This window comes from Cuculus canorus, chromosome 23 (genome assembly GCF_017976375.1).
Source record: "Cuculus canorus isolate bCucCan1 chromosome 23, bCucCan1.pri, whole genome shotgun sequence".
NCBI lineage: Eukaryota > Metazoa > Chordata > Aves > Cuculiformes > Cuculidae > Cuculus > Cuculus canorus.
In genome coordinates, this window is record NC_071423.1 from 5,389,053 (window position 1) to 5,404,295 (window position 15,243).

General features: G+C 60.5%; 1 protein-coding gene across 5 annotated transcripts; it reads right to left on the minus strand.

The window, feature by feature from the left end:
* Positions 1-165: 165 nt before the first annotated feature.
* On the minus strand, positions 166-8,936 carry SCN4B (sodium voltage-gated channel beta subunit 4). Of its 5 annotated transcripts, XM_054087002.1 has the most exons (6): positions 8,813-8,917; positions 7,957-8,210; positions 4,166-4,329; positions 3,240-3,465; positions 2,857-2,986; positions 166-2,737 (listed from the first exon to the last, which is right to left on the minus strand). In XM_054087002.1, the coding sequence occupies exons 3-6, from the start codon at positions 4,265-4,267 to the stop codon at positions 2,644-2,646; spliced, it is 552 nt and encodes a 183-aa protein (XP_053942977.1). In that variant the 5' UTR covers positions 4,268-4,329; positions 7,957-8,210; positions 8,813-8,917; the 3' UTR covers positions 166-2,643. The 5 variants fall into 5 exon arrangements, with proteins under 5 accessions (XP_053942977.1, XP_053942976.1, XP_053942980.1 ...); XM_054087001.1 differs by lacking the exon at positions 7,957-8,210 and having other exon boundaries at positions 8,813-8,936; XM_054087005.1 differs by lacking the exons at positions 7,957-8,210; positions 8,813-8,917 and adding an exon at positions 7,253-7,533.
* Between the last annotated feature and the right edge of the window lie 6,307 nt (positions 8,937-15,243).

The following is a 15,243-nucleotide window of genomic DNA, read 5'->3' on the forward strand; positions in this document are numbered from 1 at the left end:
CGCCAGGACAAGCGGCTGCTGATACCCACCCAGCACACGCTCGGCGCACAACGGAGATGCTGCTCTGCCTCGGCGCAGGGCTTGCGATGCCGCCTGCGCGCCTAAGGCCTTCGTGATAAGCTTAAACAGACCCCCACAGCAACTAGAACGAGTTTCTCTAGTAAACAAACTTTATTTCATCCAAGGCAAAGCTAACTAAACCTCTACAGTGCAAAAAATGTGCTGTCAGTCATCACACAGCATGTTGCACGCACCCTGTGTTTGCTCGCAGGGATCTCCTACATGGATTTAGAGATGCTTATACGCATACGTGTCTGTCGCAGCACGCGCCTCTCCACCGGGAAAGCCTCTGCAGACCCTCCCAAAGCCCTTGTGACAGCGGGGACCCTGCAGGAGCCGGCACAAGCTCCCACGGCAGCCCCCTGCGCTGCGCCCAGCGCCCGCATGCGTATGAGTATAGTGTTACATTCCAAAAACTGGTTATGCTGACTTCTTCCGTCAAGCCAGAGGAGTAATCCATGCATAGTAGAGCATTGCATACCCTGTGGTAAGTGGAACCGTGTCCAGATACCGTCTAAAAAAGGCCAAGAAGTTAGGACAGCTAAAAATAATTCGTTAAAAAAATCCCTTCCTCCCCTCACCGTCCTCTCCCGCAGGAGGTTTCCTCCAAGGATGGGCTGGGGGGGGGCTCTGGGGCAACTGGGAGGTCTCACGCCTTCCTGCCCGCTGTGGTGCGTGACGATGACATGTTGACAATAATTGGCATTTACAGAGTGCCTTTCGCCCCCGGGGTCTCGGGGCGCTTTGCACAGCGATGCGGGGAGCTCCCCACCTCCTGTGAGGTAGGTCAGGTTCACGGAGCCCATTTTACGCATGGGGAAAGTGAAGCGCAGAGGAGTCCAACGATTCACCCGAGGGCCCCAAGCATCCTCAAAGAGGGGACCGGGATCCCCAGCATCTGACCCCCACGTGCCAGACTAACCACCAGCCAAGGAAACCTGCCCGGGGATGGGGATCTGTGCGCGTCCCCTGCCCCACACACGCAGGGCTGTGCTCCAGCAGGTGCCCCTGCAGCCACCCGGGATGCAGCCAGCGGGAAAAGGCTACAAAGTGCTCTCTGTACCACCAGCCCCACAGCCAGGATGGGACCTCTCCCCAGGGCTCCCCAGAAGGCAGCACCTCACCTTTCCTCGCTTGCCTGGCCCATCAAAATCCTCACCTACCTCCCACTCCGGCGCCTCTGTGAGGGCTGAGCTCTGATTCCCCATTTCAAGTGGGGATGGGGGAGCTGCCGGTCCTGCAGCTTCACTGACAGACACCCACAAATGAAGGAGAAACGGGGAACGAATCGCATGGTAAAGGACATTGTCCTTCAGCTGCAGGACCAGCTCGTCCCCTTCGTGTCCTGCTTGGGAAGGGCGATGGGTTTGCTACACCCCCACCGCGGGTACCCTCCACAGAGATCCTCCGCCTTTCTCATCCCTTCATCCAAGGATCTCAAAGCACTCTGCAAATATCAGCCACTGAAGCCTCACAACAACCCCCGTGAGGTAGAGCAGTATTATTATCCCCATTTTACAGATGGGGAAACTGAGGCATGGAGAGGCTGAGAGACTCGCCCAAGGTCACCCAGCAGGCCGACACACTCCCTCCCGGCATCGCGGATGGGGTGCCACAGTTCCCCCCGTGTGAAAGGGAAATGCAATCAGCCGTTCGCCCACTGGGGTCTAATAACAAACATATCCGCGCCGTGAGCTAAGCCTTGGCGAGTCAGCATCGAAAGCAGCGCTGCTCCGCGTGCTGAGCTCTAAAAAGAGGGGAGGAGGAGCAGCAGCAGCAGGAACACGGAGAGCACGTCCCGAGAAGGTTGGCTCGGGGACAAAGCAAGTGTGGCACGTGGAGCTTCGCCCCCTTTGCTCCCACTGCTGGCGAGCAGCGACCCTGGGGCAGAGCCACCCCAGCCACTGCCCCTCAGCCCTGCCACGGGAGCAACCGAGGCACGCAGGAGCAGAGATGAGAGCCCTGCCAGCAAGGAGCCTTGCCTGATGTGCTTCTCAAGCGGATTGAACAGAAAAGCCACATCACAACAGCCCTGCTCCCTCCCTCCCTCCCTCCCAAACCCACCCATGAGAAACGCAGCTGTCTCTGCAGCGAGTTTTGTGCATCCTTCTCTGCTCCAGAAACCACCTGTGCGAGGCTGGCAGCTCCGGCCCGTTCCACCTCAGTGTCACCAGCACCAGACAAGACACCCCAAGCTCCTCACAGCCCCAAACCCCCGGCATGCCAGGACCTCCGGCCGCCCACCATCCCTCGGAGCACAGCACAGCACTCTCCCGGCTGCAGCCCAGGGCGCTTCCCAGCACGCGGTCCCTTCCCTGCCCACCCAGCCCCGTCTTGCCTTCGCTCAGAGCGGAGCAGGCAGCTCCCTCCATCCCAGCGGTGTCCCAGTCCGAGTCCACAAGCAGCTCCCATTCTCCATGGCAGCCGAAGTCTTTTTCAAGAAGCAGTGCAGGTCGCAGGCACGTGTGTAATCGAAACATGTCTCAAGCGTTGGCAGTTTGGAAAGAAAACAAAAGGGAAAGGCTGGTGCCCCTGCCCACCCTCCCCGCTGCCCGGCGGGCTGGGGTTCGGGGCGCCGCCGCTTCATGCCTTTGGTGGTGCTTTTTGTTCTGCCTTGGAGCCAGCCAAGCCGTTCTCGGTGTTGTCGTTCCCTGACGAGCTCACGAGACATTCCTTCCTGGGGGAGAGCACACGGGCAGCTGACAGCCCCCGGCCACCCCTGGTCGCTCTCGTCACCGCCACCCCAGCCCACGGCAGCACCCGCCGAAGGGTGCCGACACCGGCCCCCGCACTCACTTCCCATCCTGGGTCTTCTTGATGATGAACAGGACAACCCTCTTGATGAGCATGAAGAGGATGAGGAGGCCGATGAGCCCCCCTACAACGCCCACGATGATGAGCGTCAGTGTGTTGTCTGTCTCCACCACTGCAGGAGAGAAGATGCTGAGGGGACTCGGGAGCTCCCGGCTGCACAGACCCCATAAAAAAAAGCAATGACCCCTCAACCAACCACTGGCTCACAGCACATGGGGGTGTGAGGCCAAGCCTGGTCCTTCAGGGGTGCCGAACACCTCCAAGAAGCCAGGACATCCCACGCACCACCATAACCACGAGCCAAGCTGGGGTCAGCATGGGTTTGCATCCCCACTGCCCCGGTGTCACCCATGGCCAGCACTTACTCTTCTGGACCACCGTGAGGAAGATGGTGGCATTGTGCTGCGCGTTCTTCTCCTTGGGGTTCTTGACGTGGCAGGTGTATTTCCCAGCATCGCTGAACTCCACGTTCTTCAGGACGATGGAGATGTTGTTTTCCTTCCCAGTGGTGGAGCCGACGAACTCAACCCGCGGGTTCCCTCCCACGACAACGGGCTCCGAGGCTTTGCTCTTTATCTTGCCGGTGTAAATCTACAGAGGCAGGGATGCGGGACGTGGAGTCAGCTGGGCTCCTGACAACCCCAGGCGAGAGAAAAGCTTGAGTTCTCCTGCCAGTGCCCTTCCCCATCTCTGCACGCACAGCCAAGCATCCCGGCACACCCCATTAAAGCAGGAACAGTGGTGGAACGGGACCTGATGCACAGCCCGCCGGGGAGGCAACCCATCAATCTGACTTGTCCTGCAATGCTCCAAACCACGGGAGAACCCCAGGGCAGAGGGTTCCCATGCTCCAGAGCCACCCAGGGCTGGCCAGCCTGCTCCAAACCAGCCCTCTTGCGAGGGAGCTGAAGAGCAGAATATTCCCAGCAGGAAGCAAATCCATACCTCTAGCATTTCAGAGCAAGAACAGGAGGAGAATGTTAACTCTGTTTTGCCCAAAGTGCAGCCTTGCACCTGAACGGCCACTTTATGACCAAGTTATGATAAGAAATGAGCCTGTGGGCAGCAGAAAAATCCAGCTTTTTGCCAAAAGCACAGCTGTGCCAGGATACTTGAGTGGCACAAGTGTGCCAGGGCACTTTCCCCATTCCCGCAGAGCCAGAGATGCTCGGAGGGATGGGCATTCTGCAGGAAAAAGGGGACTCCTTGAGAATTACAGTGCTGCTCTGCGCTGGGCAGGTACAAAAGGATCTGCCAGGAAAAGAGAGGCAAAGCCCAGAGAACCACCCACCTTCTCTGTCGAGTTGAAATACCACGTGAAGACCAGGTCCTGGAAGCCTATGCAGGTGGTGAAGGTGCAGGGCAGCAGGACATCAGAGTTATTCAGAGCCATCACAGTGTTGGTCTTCCCCACCGACACCTCCAAGGCGAAGACGATGGCGAAGACATGCAAACCTGGCAGGGAGAAGGGAGGAGACAGTGAGGATATGGGGCTCGTACACAGCCTCGTCCTTCCTGGAGTCCTGATGCAGGCTATCCCCACTGCAACCCAGTCCTTCCCAGGGCTGCGATGCAGCCTATCCCGCTGCAATCCAGTCCTTCCCACGGCTGCGATGCAGCCCAGCTCACTGCCAGGCTCTGCTGTGGACGTGCACCCTCAGAAGGGGCAGGAGGAGAACAGTGCATGAGAGGGACCACTTTTCCCACTCTGCAGCTCCATCCTACAACTGGAGCATCAGCCATAGCGGGGATCCCCATCCCAGGGAGCATGTGGGACTCAGCTAGATCCTGCTCCTGGCTCTGCCGGGGGCCCCTGGCATCATCCTGCTCCCCAGAACCTCCGCAGAAGGAGCAGGAGCTCAGCTTTCCAACCCTCCCAGAGCCCAGAGATGGGTTTGTTATTCCCTTTGGCAAGGCAGGAGCAAACACCCCTGTCCTGAGCCCCAGGGCAGCTCGGCAGAGGCACCCACAGAGACAGCGGGGATTCAAACAGAACCGCAATATCACCACGAACGAAGTAGGGAAATGAAAGCCCTGGTTTGCATGTTATCCACAAGGCCTTCAGTTAAACCTTAAAGAGGGGGGTTAGAAAAAGCCCAAAGCAAAGCTGAGCTCTCTGTCCTTCAAGCAGAGGGTCGGAGCACTAATTAGCATCGCTGGCCTGGACACCTGCCACCCCCCTGTCCCCAACGCCAGACACGGGCTCTCGGCAGGCATCGATCTCCGGAGCAGCAGCCCCTCACGCCTGCCTTGCAGAGAGCTTCGGCTCCTGCTGTAGCTGACAGATGACCTTCAAACTGCAGAATGCAGCTCTCCCACCCCTCCCCAATGGCAGGGAGAAATGCACCGAGGAGCAGGTATGAGCCCAGCTGCGAGAGCAGAGGGCATGCCTGGACGCTCCCAGGGTCCGGCACTGCACGGGCTGAGCCAGTCAGGTCCATATAAACCTTTCAGGGGGCACATGGCTGCTTTGCTCCAGACCAGGGGAGCAGCTCTGCTCCCCATCCCACTTATATGACATGGTATGGCCAAGATATGAGCCAGTCAGGTCCATATAAGCCTTTCTGGGGGCATAGGGATGCTTTGCTCCAGACCAGGGGAGCAGCTCTGCTCCCCATCCCACTTATATGACACGGTATGGCCAAGATACGACGCAACCCGGCAAAGCATTGTCCTCCCTTCCCACACCTCAGCCACCAAAGGGACACGGACATCCCTATAGTGACACTGGCAACCGAAACAAGGGGATGCAGCTCTTCCCACAGCTACGAGCTGCTCCCCAGCTCCACTGAACACCTTAACTTGCATCCGCTGCCCTCAGTTTCGGATTGACACTTCTCTGCAGCAGCTTCAGATGCTGATTTATTCTCCCCCACACGCCCGTGCTAACAACTCCCCAGGCACGCCGCAGCCCGAGCCAAGCTCAGGAGCCCTGCATCCTGGGCTCCAGGCCCTGCTGCAGTGCTGCATCGCAAGCACTGCAGGGAAGGAGTTACTTAACTTTACAAAGAAGAGCTTTTCGTTTTGCTGGAGAGGCTTTAGCTCACGTCAGGGAGCGGCTCCCACCGGAGGGAGGTCACCTGCGGCTGTCAGGCTCAAACCAACCCTGGGGATGCTCTAGAGGGGACTACACAGCCAGGAGTGTCCCATGGGAATCAGGCTGCTGCCTGGAGTAAGGCTGAGCCGGGGGATGCCTGGCTCCCGAGGGATGCTGGAGCAGGCAGGGTGCTGCAAGGGGACACTTACTTACAGGAAAGACGATTCCTTGCAGCTTGTAACACTTTTAATCCTATCTGCCACCTTTATAACACCATGAACGTAACCCGAATTGAATGCACGGGGTAAACGGAGGCTGATCTTGTTCCTATCACGCCGTGGTCTCAGGAAGATGGAAGTGATATGTTACCACTAAATAAAGCACAGAGGAAAACACGCGGAAGCTGGGAGATTATTGATGGAACCTGCCACATCAGCTGCCACTGTGACTTTTCCGTGTGCCCAAAGCTGCTGCTCTTTGCACCACCAGAGCCCCCAGGGCAAGCCCCTCCTGGGGGCTTCAGGCTACCCCTCGGAGGCTCCGGGCATAAATCCTTCCCAAGGAGCAGGGAAGGGATGAAAGAGCAGCCACTCTCGCTACTGCCAGAGCCTTGGCTGCCTGTTCATTGCTCTCATAGCAAAGCCAAGCCCCACTGATGTGGGTTCCCAGACCCAGTGGGCTGCATGCAGCAGCGCCAGGTGTGCAATCCAAGCCCCCTCCCCAGCTGGAATAGCCCTCCAAGCCAGCCCAGGACCCAGAGCATGCCTTTCCCCTCACAGGATGCTGGAAATCACTGCCCTAATGGAAAGGCATATGGGATTCACCTGAAAAGCCAGGGGATGCCTCCACCCTCCGTGAGAAAGCTGCTCCATAACAATTTTCCTTGCCCACAAAAATCAATGTGACTCCTGGCACAGACAGCGAGGCTGGCCAGGATGCTCTCCACCGAGGCCAGGAGAGTGGATCTCCGGGGCCAGCCAGAGCCCGGGCACCACGGTCAGGATACCCCAGCCTCACCTTTCCTGCCGGCACCGATGGAAGAAGCTGCGCCGTGGCTCAGGCCAGGAGCCCACGGCCACTCCCTGGAGAGCACAGCATCCTAAACACAGGCAGAAACCCTTCCCACCTCACTCTCCAAGCTCCCAGCCCATGAACGACCTCTGGGATGAGGTTCCCGCTGGCACACTCTGGCCCCCAGGCCCCAATAACCTGGTCTCCAAAATCTCTGAGTCTCTCCTACCACCCCACTGCCAGCCTCAAGCCGAAAGCGCTGCATCTACCCGAGGAGGCACCTTCAAGCAGGGGCCAGCACCCAAATCCTGCAGAGATCCAGGTACTTACAAGGCTTTCCGTGTGTGCCTCCGGCTCACTTTACACAAACTTAAGAACTATGCCCTCTAAAAGGCCTCTCAAGGGAGTTTCCCAACAGCAAGTGCTGCAAAAGCATCTCTCGGCTTCGGGCTCTCTGTGCCCACCAAGACAAGGGTGACCTCCACGAGAGCAGCCGGTGCGCGAGGGCTGATGCAGGTGGCTTGGAACCAACCCCAAGGGCTGCAGCGTGGCAGGGACGGATGCAAACTCCTTCCTCCCGGAGCTGCAGCGCAGAGGGGATGGATGCAAACTCCAACCTCCACGAACTGCAGCGCAGAGGGGACGGATGCAAACTCCAACCTCCCTGAGCTGCAGTGCAGAGGGGATGGAGACAAACTCCAACCTCCCCGAGCTGCAGCGCAGAGGGGACGGATGCAAACTCCAACCTCCACAAACTGCAGCGCAGAGGGGATGGATGCAAACTCCAACCTCCCCGAGCTGCAGCACAGAGGGGATGGATGCAAACTCCAACCTCCACAAACTGCAGCGCAGAGGGGATGGATACAAACTCCATCCTCCACCCTGCAGCTTGGGGGGGTCGTAGGCGTCCCTGGGCACAGGTCTGGGCACCAGCGCTGCGAGCAGCGGCCCTGCAGCACGGGTCCATCCCTGCACCAGGGGGTGAAGCGCATGCAAATGGTCGTTTTATAGAATTAACTGTAAAAAACAATGACCTGTCGGCAGGCGTGCTGGCGTTGAAGCAGTGCATTGCTTCCCTAGGGCTCCCGTTAGCAGGCAGGCAGCAGCGGTCCCCGCTCGCGGAGCAGGGCAAAGCGGGGTGCAGGCGCAGTGCTGGCAGGAGGAAGCTCTGGTGATGGTAGCGACTGCTGTGGGCAGGGCAGGGGGCTGGAGCCAGGACTTCAGAGCCCGCTCTTGGCTGCCAAGTCACCTTGGCCAAGTGACATCCCCAGCGCTTCGGGCTCTTGGTCTGCAGAGCAGAGACAACCGCGTTAGCTGCAAATCCACCCCAGCAGCAGCGCCCCGTCCCCCGCCGTGCAGGCAAAGCAGCTGGGGAGGAAGGAGGGTGGCTTTGCCAGGGTCCCCCCGCTCCCGGGAGGATGAGGAGGAAGAGGATGAGGAGGAAGAGGATGAGGAGGAAGAGGATGAGGAGAAAGAGGATGGGGAGAAAGAGGATGGGGAGAAAGAGGATGGGGAGAAAGAGGATGGGGAGGAAGAGGATGAGGAGGAAGAGGATGAGGAGGAAGAGGATGAGGAGGAAGAGGATGAGGAGGATGAGGATGAGGCAACCGGTGGAGCCGGCGGTGCCCCCGCCCCGGGCTGTGGGTGATGCTCATCCCAGGGTGGGAAGAGAGGTGGGGGGGGGGGGGGGGGTCCCCCGGAGCCGGGAAAGCAGCTGTGGGCGAAGAGGGGGCGACTTTGCAGTGGTCCCCTCGCTCCGGGATGATGCTGAGGAGGATGCTGGCAGCCGGCGGTGCAGCCCCCCCGCCTCCCCCGCGAAGGGCTGCGGGAGATGCTCATCCCGGGAGGGAGGGAGGGAAGGAAGGGGGGTCCCCCCGGATCCCCCCTTACCCAGGAGCGCTGCCAGCAGGCGCGGGGCCATGGCTGCGGTGCGGAGAGGAGCGGAGAGCAGCGGTGCGGGCTCCCCGCAGCGCCCCGGCTCATCCCCCCCCCAACCCCGACCAGGGACCGCGGCGACGGGCGGGGCTGACGGGCACCTCCTCCGCCCCCCCCGAGCATCCTCCGCCCCTCCCCGACCATCCTCCGCCCTCCCAGCATCCTCCGCCCCCCCCAACGTCTTCCGCCCCGCTCCGAGCATCCTTCTGACCCTTCTCCGCCCCCCCGAGCATCCTTCTGACCCTACTGCGACCCTTCAGTCCCACCCCGCGCACCCCGTGTGTCCCCTCCCCACGACCCCCCAGCTTCTCCGCGCATCCTCCGCTGAGCCCCCACTCCTCTTCCCGCCTCTGCCCTTCCACGTGCTCCTCCGTCCCCCTCTGCGTCCCCCTCTCCCTCCTCTGTGCGTCCTCTGCCCTCCCTGTATCCCTCTCGACCTCTTCCACGTATCCCCCAAGCCCCCTCTCCTTCCTCCACCCCTCTCCCCCCGCGCATCCCCCCTGTCCTCCCTGTACCCCCCAAACTCCTCTCCCTTCTTCACCCCTCTGTGCATCCCCCCTGTCCTCTCTGTACCCCCCAAATTCCTCTCCCTTCTTCACCCCTTTCCCTCCTCTGTGCATCCCCCTGTCCTTCCTGTACCCCCCAAACTCCTCTCCCTTCTTCACCCCTCTGTGCATCCTCCTGCCCTCTCTGTACCCCTCAAACTCCTCTCCCTCCTTCACCCCTTTCCTTCCTCTGTGCATCCCCCTGCCCTCTCTGTACCCCTCAAACTCCTCTCCCTTCTTCATCCCTTCCTCTGTGCATCCCCCCTGTCCTCCCTGTACCCCTCAAACTCCTCTCCCTTCTTCATCCCTTCCTCTGCGCATCCCCCCTGTCCTCCCTGTACCCCCCAAACTCCTCTCCCTTCTTCACCCCTCTGTGCATCCCCCCTGTCCTCTCTGTACCCCCCAAATTCCTCTCCCTTCTTCACCCCTTTCCCTCCTCTGTGCATCCCCCTGTCCTTCCTGTACCCCCCAAACTCCTCTCCCTTCTTCACCCCTTTCCTTTCTCTGTGCATCCCCCCTGCTCTCCCTGTACCCCCCAAACTCCTCTCCCTTCTTCACCCCTCTCTCTCCCCCCATGCATCCCCCTGTCCTTCCTGTACCCCCCAAACTCCTCTCCCTTCTTCACCCCTTTCCCTCCTCTGTGCATCCCCCCTGCCCTCCCTGTATCCCCCAAACTCCTCTCCCTCCTTCACCCCTTTCCTTCCTCTGTGCATCCCCCTGCCCTCCCTGTACCCCCCAAGCTCCCTCTCTCTCCTCTGTGCATCCCCCTGCCGTTCCTGTTCCCCCCAAACTCCTCTCCCTCCCCACTGCCCCCCTCCCCATCTCAGCCCAGGCTGCCCCACCGTGTGACCCGAACACCCTCTGTGTCCTCCCTGCACCCCAGCGGTTCCCCCTTTTCCTGCCTCTCCAGCACCAGAACGAGGGCAGGGAGAGGGGCAGCAGGGATGGCACGGGGGGCTCAGGGGATGAGCTGCACCATCCCTGCAGGAATGGCCCGGGAACACTGGGCTGGTGCCTTGGAAAGGGGCAAAACCCCCTGCTAAGGCTGGTGGCTTCCACGGCCAAGAAGAGGCAGGAGTTGACTCTTGTTTGGAGCAGCTCCCCAGGGTGACACCACCAATGTCTCTGCCCTCCATCCCCAAGGAAGGCACCAAGAACCCAGAGCCCGACACCAAGGCTGGAATCCATCCAGCACCAAAGGGTGCACTTGGAAAACTTATTCTTTTCTCACCGTGAGCTTGTTCCAGGATAATTGGCTGTGCATGAGTTCATCTTTCCACAACCTTTTCCATTAGAGCCAACCTCTGGCAGACCGCATCCAACCGGGCGGAGGTGGGGGCCCTTCTAATGGAGGCTTTTGGTGATGCGAGGTGCCAAGATCGACTCTACCCCTGCGCCCGGGTCCATTAGAGGCAGACCCTGCGCAAGGCAGCAATCGGCTGGAGGTGACGCATCCTGAGAGCTGGCATGGTGGGAAGGGGGAGGAGGTGATGCAGGAGCAGATCGCTTCTCCGGGCTGTAGTCCTTGCTGGCACAAGGCGAGTGTCCTGGCAGAGCTTATCCCAGGGCGCAGGCGAGGCTCTGCCTGCCTTGCTGGGTGCAGCACAACCGCATAACTTCCCACGGCTGCTTTGGGGATCCGTGAGGAATCTATCCAGCTCAACATCCACAGGGATGCTCCCAGCACCCTGCCTGCGCGGCCACGGAGCTCTGGGGCTCCTCAGCCCTACTCCAGCCCCTTTGCAGCTCAATCCCCTTCCCACCCAGCCAGGGAAGTGAAGCAGGAGGCTTCTCAGGACACAGGGGGCATCCCGGGGGACTCTGATGCCAGCAGAACCTGTGAGCTGAGGAGTCAGGGCTGCAGAGCTGGCAGTAGGGACAGGAAAAGTACAGGCAGAGCGGGCTGGGCAGCGCTGGCAGCCGGAGCTGCTGATGCAGCAGAAGGTGTCTCGGCGGGCGGCTGCGGTGGGCGCGGCTGAGTGATGGGTACGGCTGAGTGATGGGTACGGCTGAGTGATGGGTACGGTGGGGTGATGGGTACAGCGGAGTGATGGGTACGGCAGAGTGATGGGTACGGCGGGGTGATGGCTACGGCTGAGTGATGGGTACGGTGGGGTGATGGGTACGGCGAGTTTATGGGTACGGCAGGGTGATGATGGGTACGGCGGGGTGATGGGTAGGGCTGAGTGATGGGTACGGCGAGGTTATGGGTACGGCGAGTTTATGGGTACGGCAGGGTGATGATGGGTACGGCGGGGTGATGGGTACGGCAGAGTGATGGGTACGGTGGGGTGATGGGTACAGCGGAGTGATGGGTACAGCGGAGTGATGGGTACGGCGGGGTGATGGGTACGGCAGAGTGATGGGTACGGTGGGGTGATGGCTATGGCTGAGTGATGGGTACGGCAGGGTGATGATGGGTACGGCGGGGTGATAGGTATGGCTGGATGATGGGTATGGCTGAGTGATGGGTACGGCTGGGTGATGGGTACAGCGAGGTTATGGACATGATGGTGCTGCCCCATGCTGATGTCCACATGGACATCACCCATGTGGACGTGGCCACAGGTGCTGGTGACCAAGCAAGTAGGCTGAGAAGAAGAACTGCATCTAGTGGAGACTTGCTAACTAGGAGAGGGAATCCAGCTTTGAGGAGGTGCCCTTGTGCAGGGAAAGGTCATAGCATGTGGAGGACTCCTTCCTCAGGTGTCTGCCAAGGTGGGTGAAGATAGGATGCCATTGCGAATCCCCACAAGCAGAGCCCTAAATCCTTTTGGAGGCAGGGAGGTTGGCAGCAGCAATACCACCCAGCCGGGAGGGGCGGCCAGGAAAAGGACTCCTGCGGGCGCTGGCACAAACCAGGTACACTGGGCAGACGGGTCCCCAACTTTTCCCATGATGACACATCCCTGCAGCCACTGGGTCCCTGCTGAGCATCCCTGCAGAGGCAGAGCTCCATGTGCCCTGCCCGGGAGAGGTGAGGAGCCTGGCACCGTGTTTCCCTACTCCTTCTGCGTGCTGAGGGCACGGGGCGGGATGCTGCCTGTCACAGGAGCCTGATGGAGCTGTCACACTTGGCAGCTTTGGCCAGTCTCCTCGGCTGGCTGATCCCGTGAGACATCTGCCACCACCATCAGCCTTGGAAAGGCTCTGCTGTCCCACAGCCCAGTCTCGGTGTGTGCCGTGGCCGGGAAGGGCACTCGCCGCAGCAGGTTTTGGATGATACTGAGGTGTCCGGTGTAGGACCCGGGGTTACTGCGGCTCAGCGGAAACTTGTTTTGCTGAGTCCAAAGCAACGCTGCTGTGTCTGGTTTCAGGAAAGGTGAGAATTCCCTGCTCGGACAGTGTCACCTCCCCAGAGGGACAGGAGAGAGGGCTCCATAGTCCTGCCAGCTGGCTCACAGCCTGCCAGGGGGGGCTGCCAGCCCCCACTCCATCCCTCTCACCTTGCACTGATGGAGCTGGGAGGGTTAAGGCTCCAGGCTGCTCTCCAAGGAGGGGTCCTGCTTCTCTCCACGTGGGTACCGAGCTGGGTAGGGCTGAGCAGAGCAGTTGGGCTGCAGCCTCCCAGCTCATTGCAGCAGGCGCTGCGCTGGCCCTGGAGCATCTTGCCAGGGGCAGCCCTGGCCCCGCTCCCAGCAGCAATTCGAGGACAGTCCCGTCCCCCTCCCAAACCTCCCAGAGCCAGGGGATGCTGGCGCCCAGACTGGGAGCAGGCAGAGCTCTCCTGCTGATGGAGGAGGTGGCGATGCTGGAACACAGCTTCCCATCAGCACCTTATATTTACTGCAAGGTCCTCTGGCTGTGACCTTTAAAAGACAAGGTGGCCCAGGAGCTGGCAGAGAGAAGGATGCGCTGGCAGCGAGCACACGCGCTGCAGGACTGTCCCGGCTGGGAGCTGAGGAAGAGGTCCTGGGCTCACAGACTGCGGGTGAGTGCTTGGCTGCCTTTGTCGTTCTCAGCTCTCCCTTGCCTGCAGCTCTCCCTCGGAGCGATGCTTTCTCCTCTCCCTGCCTCCTCCTTTCTGTGCAGAGCCCTCCTGCCCACTGCCTCCTCCACACCCTCCAGCAGAGCTGGCTGTCCCTTCCATGGACCCTTTAATACAAGCAGGGAAGGGGAGCAGAGTCCCCAGGCAGCTGCAGGAAACACTGAGAAACCACCCAGTGCTCCAGGATAAAGTTTCTTTCCGACCCAGCACAGCCTGCAGCCACTTCTGCTGGACCTTCCCTAGCTCCGTCTCTGGCTCTTCCAGTGCTGCCCTTCCCAGCCCTCAGCTCCCAGAGTTCACTGTCCCATTTCCAGGTCCCCCCTCTTTAATTCCCATCCAGGCTGCAGGCAGTATTCCCAGGGACAGCAGCACTGGGCTCCCACCAAGGCACCCAGATGGTCCCTCGTGGCTTGCTGCACAGCACTTTGCAGTCTCCCCAGCACAGAAAAGGGTCCCCACCACCTCCCGAGCCGCCCTCTTGCTCTTCATCACCTCTAACCCCACCTGGTCCAAGGAAATTTCTGTAGTCTATGCAGCCGGCTGTCACTGGTCCTGGAGGAGCTGTGAAGCTGTGGTGCTGGTGGGGTTGTGGTCACTGCTCTGGGTCTCTTGTGGTGATGATAACTCCCCCCGTCCGTGTCCTGTGTGTCTGTGATCCCACAGCGCCTGTCTTCCTCACGAGCTTCTTGCCAGCCGCTTAGAATCACAGAACGGTTTGGGTTGGAAGGGAATGCTTATAAAGAGCATCCAGACTCTCCCAGAGGCACCTCCGACGGCCACCCTGCAGGTCTCCCGTGCTTTTTGCCTGGGTGATTTTGTCGCTCCGGTGGGCTGAAGCTGGGTGGCTGCCCCATCCTTCTCCTTTCCACGATGGCAGAGCCGTTCCCTGGCATGGGCTGCACCCTCAGCTCCAGCGCTCTAAGGCATCGGAGGTGCTTTTGGTGCCCTTCTTCCAAGGAGGAAGAGGTGGGAGCGATCCCAAGCTAACCCCGCAGGCACACGGCGAGGGACCAGGCACTGGGAAGAGCTGAGGCTGCTGGGTTGAGTGAGGAGGGGTCTCTAGGGCGTGGGGAGGACAGGCAGGCAGCCCAGGAGCGAGGCAAGCGTAGGTGCACAGGGGCTGCTTGACAGCCAAACCTTGCCTGTGTGCGGCTTTGGGATGCGTAGGCACTCCGCAGCCCCTGCGAGAGGCAGGATGGAGGGCGGCCGTCAGAGCTCCCTTTGCCCGTGTGTCTCCGCGGTGGGTAAATTGATGGATGTGCCTATTAACCGCGCCCCAGTTGCACCGCTCCGGTGCATCTGGATTGCTAAGCCTGACAGCCGCCCTGTTATGGGTGTCCATCACCCGGCGCGTGCCCTGGGCTCCGTTACATCCCGCTGAGCCTTACCTGCCGTGCCCCAAGCGGCTCCCAGCACCGGTTCTCTGCAGAGCCAAGGTGGGGAAGCCGGCAGGCGCAGCTCCCCGGAGCAGAGCTGGGTCTCCCCAATGCGTGCAGAGCACCCCTAAAATCTTGGTGCGTGAAGACTCGGGCAGCACCGGCCACTTTCCCACTGCCCAGCCCAGCCCTGCGTGCACCTGCACCTGCAGCAGCTCCCAGGGAATGAGCTGCGGGAGCACACGCTGCCCCGGAGCACCCCAACACGCTCAGCAGGACCGAGCTCCGGGCACACCGGAGCCTTTTCACCCCCTTGGACAGGCGCAGAGGCAGAGCAGAGGCGAGGGACCCTGTCCTGTCCCCTCCAGCAGGCAGCAGCACAAAAGCATCGAGTGCAAAGTTGGCTTTTTGTTGTTCTTTTGTTTGTTCGACTGTACAAAGAGCAATAAAAACAACCTAACGCTCAGCGTGCTTGGC